Source organism: Mercenaria mercenaria, chromosome 17 (assembly GCF_021730395.1).
Source record: "Mercenaria mercenaria strain notata chromosome 17, MADL_Memer_1, whole genome shotgun sequence".
Lineage (NCBI taxonomy): Eukaryota > Metazoa > Mollusca > Bivalvia > Venerida > Veneridae > Mercenaria > Mercenaria mercenaria.
Genome location: NC_069377.1, coordinates 65,694,672 through 65,706,095, shown reverse-complemented (window position 1 = coordinate 65,706,095; position 11,424 = coordinate 65,694,672). Strand labels below are relative to the sequence as shown.

The 11,424-nt window shown below is 34.7% G+C and overlaps 1 protein-coding gene across 1 annotated transcript; it reads right to left on the bottom strand.

The window, feature by feature from the left end:
- Positions 1 to 7,399: 7,399 nt before the first annotated feature.
- LOC123537105 (acetylcholine receptor subunit beta-type unc-29-like) lies at positions 7,400 to 8,704 on the bottom strand. Its single transcript, XM_045320668.2, has one exon. It carries the CDS (start codon positions 8,702 to 8,704, stop codon positions 7,400 to 7,402), a length of 1,305 nt encoding a protein of 434 aa, XP_045176603.2.
- Between the last annotated feature and the right edge of the window lie 2,720 nt (positions 8,705 to 11,424).

The window sequence follows — 11,424 nt, the reverse complement described above, 5'->3', positions numbered from 1 at the left end:
TACTTAGTGAATAACCGGCTTCCATTATGTTAATTTCTCTGTTGATTGCACGCCTAAGTTCGTCGAGCTGCCAGTTGTTATCACCATGTTCGCGAGCTATATGCTTTCTCATTTCAGCTGGTAACTTATCAATAATAATCGGCACTAATAAACTGCCATATTTCTCTTGAAATTGACCTAGGGATTCCAAACCACGAATATATGTCTCCATTTTATCATAGAAATGTCTAAGACTATACAATGTATTGGAAGGCGCAGGTAATTGAAAAAATGCTTGCAGGGTTGCATGAGTGATTTTATGTTGCTGTCCGAACATCTCTTTTAGAATGTCGATGGCACGAGTGTAATTTGCATTTGTCATTGCGAATCCATCAATAACTCTGGCTGCAGTATGCTCAAGTTGAGATTTTAGATAACTAAATTTTTGAACATCGGTGAGATTAACATTGTTATGTATTGTCGACTCAAAGGAGTCCCAAAATGTCTGCCATTCTAAGATGTTGCCACTAAATGTTGGAAGTGAAAGCTTCGGCAGTCTGTGGTATTAGGAATTCGAAGAAATATTACTTACAGACTGATTGTAAATCTGCGACCCTTGGTTGGCTGGTGTTACGTTATCTACTTCACTGAAGTGTGGCTGGTTATCTTGGGGATGTTGTGGTGGCGGATGCCTCTCGGTTCTCAATTCCCCTTGATCATCATGAAAAGCTCTCAGTTGTCGCAGGTTGATTTCCATGTCTAAAGAAAACTCTTCTGCTTGAACTATTTCTTCTTCTATCCCTTCTACGTCCGTTTGCGATAATATCTTCTCGTTCAATGTCTCAATGACTTTCATCTTTGACTCAAGTGATTGTAATATCGCGTCGAACACTATCAGCGCTGATCTCTCTTTTGCATCCTCGATTTTTGTAATATAATTTCTGATAACTCTCTTATGACCTTCTCTCTGCGACTGAAGTTTTTCCAGATTTAGGATCCTGGTCACGGCACAAATAATGTCGGAGAATTGTGTGGTGAGAACGTAAGAATAAAGAGTTGTGTACCAAGTTCGACCTTTTATTTACTCTTTGTATACAAACTGATGACCTCTGACGTTAATGACGTTAAAACGTATAAGTGACCATGACGCGCCAAATAAGAGTGCAGTAATAGCACGCCAATTCACGACAAACAGCACGTGAATTACCTTGTTTGCACACGATTTTTCTCCCGTTTATACATGGGCGGATCCAGTAAAAAAGTAGTTTTTATGCAAGAATGGAATATTATATGCAATAGCTTTAAAGACATTCTGTAGAACTTATATGACATTTGGGAGAAATATCTATTACATCTACTGATTACCGCTCTCTTGAACAATAACTTCAGTTTTGACTGAATTTTGTATGTTTACCGGATTAATACTACTTTCAATATATCAACTTTTATTAATGTCTCATCCATGTACAAAATAAAACAAAATGATCCTAGAAATGCAAATACTGTACAAAAGGCGGAAGTCGATAAATTGTATCTTACGTTAGCGAAAATAAATAAGAATGCTTTATGTTTAATCTGACCTGTTATTTATTATCGGTAGTGGTAGCTACTGGCCTCGGGTTACTAATGGCATATTTGAATCCCAAAGTCATTTTCAAATTATCAATAGTCAAGTTTGTTTATCCATTTCCCAATAACTGCCTTTTTAAAGCGGGGACCTTAGTTGATTGGACTTTTTGTGTACTTAATTGTTACGTATAAATATACTCCTTTTTCTGTGTTACTGGATGTGCTGTTCATGTTGAATTACTGTTATGTATGAGACCCGTCAAACTTCTTAACCCTTTTCGCCTCCCCATACAAAACAAAGATAGCCACGCAGTAAGAGCAGTCATGTTCAAAGAAGAATGCACTTCCCCAAAGCATGACCCTATATACGTGCATGATTACTTCAAAAAAATGCATAGATTAACGTATGGGCAAATAAGACAAAACGCACAATTACAGGGACATTGTTGGGCACTACCTTGGCACTATTAGTGGCCAAAACACCACTTGGGAGTTTGAACCCTAACTCTTTTTCACAGTTATAGGCCATATAGATATACAATTCCGCCTGCCGGGTGTTAAATTGTAAAAAGGTCTGAATACCAAATATTCAGCGCGTCTCAAAAAAAGCCGTGTCATGACATCTTTTCATAGGATGCTATATAATACACTAAAATCAATAGGAGAATTGCCATGGCCGAGAATGTTGCGCAATTTGTAAATTACATCTCCAGAAAAGTTTGGTCGCAGAAGTGTTTTAGACTACTCTTTACAGGGAAATGTATAACGTTTCAACCCATTCAAATCAATGGTTACTGAAATAACGGTTTATACACATATAAATCAACTAAGATAAGCCAAGCTGGGGCAAAGTTTTTTTTACATAAAAAGGGAGCGAGATCAACGATGTTGCATTTCCATACAAGGTGTTAATTTTCTGATTTTCAGATTACGTGGTTGGTCTACATGTACATTAGTGATAAGCGGTCACTGTCTCGTTATTTTTTTAATAAAATTTAATAATATTTTTTAAAATATGACAATAAAATGTCGAACATAATATCGCTGTGTATAATTTCAATTCTAACACGACCAGCAAATTACCTATATACATGTAGAGCAAAATCTATCTCGGGTTCTTCTGCAATAAACCACTCGTGTGCAATGACATCATCCGATCCAGGTGCGTAGCACGGTCATAAAAAGTAGTAACCATTTTTTTTAACACTGCTGATACTAGTATGTCGTGTTAGAATCGAAATAACAAGTTCCCAAGTGTGATTTATCGTAGAATAACCCGAGTTTTTTCGTTCTTCTGCGAAACAATATACCACCCGGCCTTTGTAAATAAATTTCTTTACTTGTAAATGATTATAAATCAGATTTTATGTGGTCTAGTTAGACCTTCTGTTTAGTTTATCAAAAGAGTTTATGGTACGATATTTCGAGAAACACGCGTGTTATAATTATCGGCCTTGATTCCTACTTCGCTAATTGAAACTACATACGATATCTTTTAAGCAGTACCTTCCAAAATATTAGAAGAATATGAGGATTGTCCCAGAAAATCGTGAACTTCATTGTTTATGCAATATTAGAATAATTAAAAACAATTTATCTTACATGGGTTTAATACAACATTTAAGAAAACGCAAGATAACATTTCAAGGTGATACGTTTAAAAATAAAAGAGATATTAAGAAAAAATAAAAATGTTTTAGTGATGATCGACGCACACCGCGCAACGTTATTAACGTCACGTACCGCAAATATCACAACGCCGCCTTTTTTGAAGTAATTCCCATTTTGGGAAATACACTTCTCGTGGAGTGTTATCCATTTCTGAAAGACTTCAACGAACCATTCTTCCATTAAAGAACTATTAAATGCATTCACGGCGCGTATGATGTCACTGTCACTTTCAAACTTTTTTCTACGCTTATAAAATTTCAACTGTGAAAAATATGAAAAATCCAGCGGCGTCAAATCTATTGAATATGCCGAGTGTTCAACTCGTTGATATACCAAAATCGCTAATTCAAGTTCTGTATCCGATGCGTAATGGGAAGAAGCATTGTCATGATGAAAAACCTACCGCATTTATTAGATCGTCTGCCATCGTTGGACGCTTCTTTGCACGACTCAGATCACGCCTCACCACCTACATTGAAAATAAACCAATATTAGTAACTTATTACATGTACATTCAATATATTTTCTGACTGTGATGGTGTATTATTTTTAGTATTATAACATTTATTATTATTATCATCATCATCAATAATTGTTGCTTTTATTATTGTTATAATTAATACTAATAAATTACCTTCGAAAAATACTCGAAATTGACTGTTTTCTCCTTCGACACAGTATGACTCAAAATAACACCCCTTCCATGTCTGAACACTATGTACATCACTTTACCTCAGGACTTCGACGCTTTAGCTTTTTGGGTGGTGGCGTCCCGGGAGTTTTCCACACGCTTTATTCTCGCTTTGTTCCCGGCTCCTAATAGTGCAAAAACGTTTCATCCATGCTACTGATTTTGTCCAAAATGTGTTCATCTCTGCGATACCGCAACAAGAACTTGCGTGGTGCATTGAAATAACATCATTTAAAATCATTTGATACGTCGTTTATTTTAGAAGTAATAAAAAAAGTTAGCGATTTTCTGGGACAGCCTTCGTACTAACGAAAGTTTCTCGTACATTTGGAGCCATATATTGTTGTGAATATATAAATAAATTTAAACAAAAACGCTTTTTTAATTACATCAGGACATTAAACCGGATATATAACATACAAAGAATTTCATATAAATGTCAAGTATTACACTACAAATCCTGCAATGTCTTGTAAATAAGTTTGAACCGGGAAAACTATGAAACATTTTGCCAAAATACCGAGGGAGCGTTAGAAGTTTAGATCAGTATGTTTTACTCGAAACTAGGATTTACAAAAATGATTCAAGAATGAAACTGAAAAAAACATTTTCATTAAAAAATGTTGATGCAAGGTTCCAACTATCTAATTGCAAACAGACTTGTAACTAATACCATTATAAGGTATCCCAGGCCAAACATTAAAGCTAATATATAAGATCTGTTTACCTTTCTTGTACAGTCAGAACGGGGCTGCTGTGTTTACTACTTTACATGTGTAAATTTCTATTCTGAAAAAAATAGAGTCCTGCGGACGAGATCAGAAAACTTTATTCAAAGTGACAACATCTTCTTCTTCCAAATAACTAGCGCAAACTTTCAGCGGTATCTTCATCGATAAAATTGATGGTATTAGAAATAAAATTAGGTCAGAAACAGACTTACAAACCGGTGTTACCACCGAGGAAATTTCGAACACGCAAATAGATAAACTTGTTGAATTCATTCCAGTCTCACAGGGTGAAGTGAAAAAAGTTATTTCAAAATCTACAAGTAAATCGTGTGAGCTAGATCCACTTCCAACATGGCTTTTGAAAGAATGCTTAGAAGAACTGCTACCATCTCTCACTAAAATAATCAATTATTCTTTGGAGAAAGCATATGTATCGAAATCCTTCAAAAGTTAGTTGATCAGACCACTCATCAAAGAGTCAGATCTAGATGCAAATGTTCTGAAGAACTACAGACCTGTATCTAATTTACCGTACGTGTCTAAAATACTTGAAAAGGTAGTCGATGCTCGTTTGGAAAGCCACTTGTCTTTGAACACTCCACTGAGACTGCATTACTGAAAGTTCAAAATTACATTCTCAACTCCCTTGACCAAAATGATGTCACAATGTTAGTGATGCTTGACCTTTCGGCTGCTTTCGATACCATCGACCACAAGACACTATTGCACCGTCTCCACGACCACTTTGGTATCGCAGGGAAACCATTTGAATGGATAACTTCATATCTGAGCGACCGCTACCAAACAGTGGCCATAGATAATGAATTGTCAAAACCAGTGCAAATGACATACAGTGTCCCACAGGGGTCCGTTCTCGGACCAAAATTTTTCACAATGTACACTAAACCAGTTGGTACAATATGCAAGAAACATGGACTAAATCATCATTTTTACGCCGACGATGGGCAGCTTTATTTATCTTTCAAATCAACAAATCCGGTCTCTCAAAAGGATGCTTTACGCTGTGTTGAAAACTGTCTCGTAGAAATCGTATCTTGGATGAACAGCAACATGTTGAAAATCAATGCCGATAAAACTGAAGTCATTGTATTTACCTCTCAAAGAAACGAAAAACATATTGAACCGGTTACTGTAAAAATTGGAGAAGTGAAAATTAAACCATCTAAATGTGTAAGGAATCTTGGTGCTTTTCTAGACTCCAAAATTAGCATGGAAAAACATATTAAGTCAGTTTGTAGATCAGGGTACGAACAGTTACGTCAAATAGGCCACATCAGGAAATATCTAAATACAGATGCTAGAAAATCTCTAGTAAATTCACTCGTCACTTCACGCCTTGATTATTGCAATGCGCTCTTGTATGGTGTCCCGAAGGTCTTGCTGAATAGACTTCAAAGTCTTTAGAACACTGCAGCTCGAATTATAACGAGAATATCGCGTTATGATCACATTACGCCGGTATTAAAAGAACTGCATTGGATACCAGTTACTCATAGAGAGGACTTTAAGATTCTAGTTGACACATACAAAGCATTGCATGACCAATCACCGATCTATGTTAAAGACTTGCTGGAACTCTATCAGCCAGCAAGAAATTTGAGATCCAAGAACAACTCAAAACAACTAATTGTTCCAAAAAGCAAAACTGTGAAGTACGGTGATCGTAGTTTTTCATCAGCTGCACCGAAGTTATGGAATGCTCTTCCGGCTACAATAAGAGACGCTAAAAGCTTGGATGCTTTCAAACGATCATTGAAAACACACTTTTTCTTCAAGGTCTTTTGAAACTCACCTTGCACTGAAAAACAAGCTTTGAAATGGAAATCATTTCCTATTGTTTATTGTTCTTTGAAATGCCTTGGTGACATGTATTACACTACAATATTAGTTTTCTCCTTCCTGCGCAATGCTGTTTCTCTTTTCGACCAAAAAGACACGCTATTACTTGAAATTAAGCAAAAATTGCAACTTGTCGTGCTGCCTGGAAAAGTTGAAAAGTTGAAGGTGGTGCTGCCTGGAAAAGTTGAAAGCTTGAACGTTTTGACACAAAAATTGTCGCAAAGATTTCAACTTCCCTGTCCAAAATTTGCACGAAAAGAGTTTAAAAGAGCTGACTGTGACTTCTCGCACTAAGATAGTATTTCGAGTCTGAACTTCTATGTTCGTCTAAGCTCTTGTTTGCGAAAGAAAGTGAATTAGAGCTCTTAACGTCAAATTGCTGAGGTAGGACTTTGTCGTGTCATGAGCTTAATATTTTTTTAACTTTTCGAGGGAATATTACAGCACGAAAAAATTAAAATTAGCTCTTTTAAATGTACTATCCGTACAAAAGTTTGGGTTGGAAAGCTTGTGTGATATTTGTCGCACCAAAACCTTTTCATTTTTCTCGCGGTAAATTTGTAGCAGGACATGCTAAATTTGAAGTTGGCGGGTCGAAAAGCCTACGACAGAAACAGGATTCCGTAATTTTCTCTATATCATATGTATACACATACATTATATATATGAACATATCCTTTTTAGAAAAAGTTAGATATTAGTTATCCGGATACATTTTCAGTATTCGTTATGTTAAAAGTAAAAGTTATTATCCACAGAATAACACGTCAAATACATTTGGTCGTTGATTTGTGTTAATTAGAAATACTTAATTGTATAAATTTATATCATTTTTTACTAAAAGATGAAAAAGGTATTTCATTAACGTTTACATAGTTACGACTTCGTGTTAATGGTCCTACACTTTCTTTTCCTTTGTGTACACACACATGAAGAAAATGAATGCAGCCAACATAAAAATTATATTGAAAACAACTGTGCATATTTTGTCAAAAGTGACGCTCACTTCTTTCCATGTTATATATGTATTCATAAAAGAACAGGAACTGTATTCGCATACTGAATTATCTTCGATTTCATAACCCGTTGAAAGATCCAATTTGTTTACATTTGATTTGTTTCCAGTTTTCTTCTCTTTCGTTGATGTATTTGCACCTTTTACTGTTTTGTTTTTCTTCTTGCATTTATTCATGTGTAACAAATATTTTGTAAACTTGGCAAATACACCTTTTACAGAGCCTGTGTTGTCATGGTGATAAAATCGTAGACTAAAAATGTTTGCAAAAGTGATTACAATGCTTATCATCAATACTGTTAACAGGTAGAAGCTGAATACTGGCATGGGGTTTGATGTTTTAGGTAAGTTTTCACCAACAAGTGTTAGAAAAACTGCAATAGCTAGAAGAACTGTTACACTGTACGAAATACGTTCCCCGCTGTCAGCAGGAATCACAAATATCACTGCATTCAGAAACGTCATCGCAGTAATTGGCACAACGACGTTCACAAGAACGAAAAGTGGTTTTCTTGCAAAATGAACACGGAACAATACACTGGAATTTTCATAACTTACTTGTATGTCTGAACCTTTTAACTCCCATGTTTCACTTTCTGTGTAATAGTGTGTACTTACTGCGTCTGAGACAGGCTGCAACGACATTTCATCTTGTCTATACGCCACTGAAGAAAATTCGAATCCACACCAGTGGTCGTCCCATGGATAGTACTTAACATTGGCTTTACACATGGTCGACCACGTGTCTGCTTGAATAACTATAGCAACACCTTCGTGGGTGAAACGGATCCTTTGCCAAGATTCGCCGACTTTGTCTAACTTGTTCACACTGTTAGTGAGGATCAAATATGGCGTCCAGAATTTACCACTCTCTGAAACAATATCTACCATTCCGCCATAATCCGTAGGATTCCATTTCATTAAATCATCTGTCCATATTAATGTAAGACCACCAATAACGGTAAGGCTCTCTTGGACCTCATTAAAATCTTGAATAGAAACTAGGTCAAAGTTAACGTGTACAACCAATGTTGATGACTGGTTTTTAACTGGTCTGAGACTCTTTTCATAGAACAACGTTTTGTTTCTTAAAAGTGAAACAGCCTCATCGTATGTCTGACTTGAAACGATATGCAAGTGAATGGAAATAAAGGCAAACATGAGAAACTCGGTTCGGCTCAATTTCATCTTTACACTCGGTGTAAGAAGACGTTCTTGTTTTACAGCCCGTTTTATATCATTTATTCCTTTTCGCTAAGAATTCCTCTAACCAGTATATTTGACTTATTGAAAAACCTGAAAATATAATATTTCATTTAATTTCCTACAAACAATAACGTAATTTATACAAAAAAATGTACAATGAAATTCATACATTGCCAGAAATGCCGATTTAGTCCCAAGACTAATCGATGTAGTATGACCCAGGGTCGGACATTTTTAATTTGTCTTAATGTAACATTAGTACGACCATGGGTGTTAATTATATATATGACAACTGTTACAAAGTTTCATTATGAAACACAGAAAATGTTATCTGCTACTGTTAAAATGTCTTACTTGTGAACATTAAATATTTGAACAGTCTTGTTTGAAATGATTTTTGATATCTCCAGAACGACACAACACTAATTATCAAACAACTTTCAATATTCCAAATACATATTCAGTTCTGTAACATATCCATTTCCCTGATGTTACAACAGCAATTAAATAGTGATTTCAGGAATATAAAACATTCATAACTAAATTTCTCTTCGTAAGCAGTCATTATTTCTAATTTACATTACAGTGATATTCAGTCGATAGTAATTACTCCCTGATTAGCTATTTGTCTCCGAGCTGAATCGTCAATTTCTATAACTAACTATCAGTGATGAGCACAAGCAATCATGCATGACAAGTACTAATATTTTTAAAGTATTGTGACATCAGATGCCTAATCCGAATAATTCAAAAATGTATTTTAAAAGCATAGTTCCTTAAGGATGCATTTTTAATCATGTTTGTTCTACTGATTGCTTGCAGTTTTAGTTAGCTAAATATGTTTTCTTCTAATCTTTTTGACTATCTGTCCATTTAATTTGCAAATTTCAAAATAAAGCTCATTATTTCACTCCTATATATTTTCAACCAACTGAAAGCCTTTCTTTCTATCACATGACAATGCAATAGCAACCAGTATTGTACTGTGTGATTTAAAATGCATTCACATTTTCTTTAATATGTATAGCATACAAAATCTACAGTCCACAAACTCCATGTTTTATTCATATTGGACTCCAGTCCAAAAAATCCATATTTTTTTCACATAGGACAGGACAACTACATTTAATTATTTGGAATTACTTCCCTTGAATATAGCGGCAGCAGTATTGTTTTAAAAAATGCGATTACTTTTTTAATTCTGAACGAAACATCTAAGTTTAAGCACTCGATTTCTTAGTTAGGCTATTTCCTATCCAATGATTATAGTTTCGGTTCAAAATTTCATGATAAGATGTTTTCGATTATTTTAGTGTTGGAAAATTAACCTACGTATAATAAATCAGAGAAGAAGATATTAATTTGTGTTGTTGTTTTTCAGTTAAAGGTGTGATTTTTATGTCTATCTTTTTATGGTGTGAAATAAAGAGGTAATTTAACAGTTTTAAAAAAAATACTGAATTTAATTGGACTCGTTCGCAGCAGAAATAATTCATATTTGGACTCGGCATTCGACTCATCCAGATATGGATTATTACTGTTGTGTACTGGTCGAACATAATTCGGTATAGTACTCGACACTGTTAAATAACCTCATATTATTATCTTTTTGTGCCGTCTTTTTCCAAATTTTGACAAATCTATGTTAACACCGTATCAATATTTGTTCTTGTATGGCAATACTTTTGTCATGAAATGCTTTGCAGGAAGATCCGTTGCAGATGTTGACAGCAATTCTTTGTCAACCTTTTTGCATACGATATGATGTAATTATTCATTTTCACATGTGTATATTGCAAATCCATTTAGATTAATAAAATAGATAAAACAATTACATTTTTTATGTATTCATATTACTGTTTAAAGTGTTTTAAACATTCACAACCCAATAGCACTTTGGAAATATTTTCAATAAATGCAGTGTTTTTTCACTTTTGATTCGTATGATATATTTAGAAAAAGTATCACTATGCATAATATATTCGTATCGCGTATAACAGAACCGGAAAGAAGGCAGAAATATCATTGAGATTTACTACTTACCGGTCTCCTAGAAAATCCCCTCACATTTCACCAAAATTTTGTATGATTACAATGGCAATATAATACCTTTTCTCAGAATTGACCTATTGGTATTAGAAACTCAAATACTTGCCTTTTGTAGTGACGTCGAAGATATTCGATATAATTTGTTATTTTCATTAGTGAAAAGGGACAAAATACTGTTTTGAATCTCCCCTGTCAATATTTTTTGTATCAAATGTAAACACATTTACAAAACGGAAAGTTGATCCGATACTTTTTACAATTTACTCTGATTGTACCTAAAGTACACGTTACTTAAACCCATTCCATAACTTTTATTATGGTCTTTTAAACTCTTCAATGAGTTTAGAACAATAATTAGACTTTTACAAATTATTGTTCAACAATTACTGGATTTATATCGAGGGGTGAACGCGAAATAGCTCTAAGTGCATAAAGATCAAGAAGCACTTAGACTTCATTTGCAATGACCCCTCGATACCATTATCATTGTCGCCGACAGCCTTATGAAGCATACACGTCACTCTAGTTCTGTTAATGTCTTCCTTCAGGACCTGTCAAAATATTTGAATCATGCTGATCTCCAAGTTTTATTTTATGACTGTGGCTTTGATTTCATCATATGATAAGAAAATAAAATATCTTATTCTTACCAC

Bases quoted from the DNA above. Each gene is read 5' to 3' on its own strand.
- LOC123537105 (XM_045320668.2), bottom strand. From the start codon at position 8,704: ATGAAATTGAGCCGAACCGAGTTTCTCATGTTTGCCTTTATTTCCATT.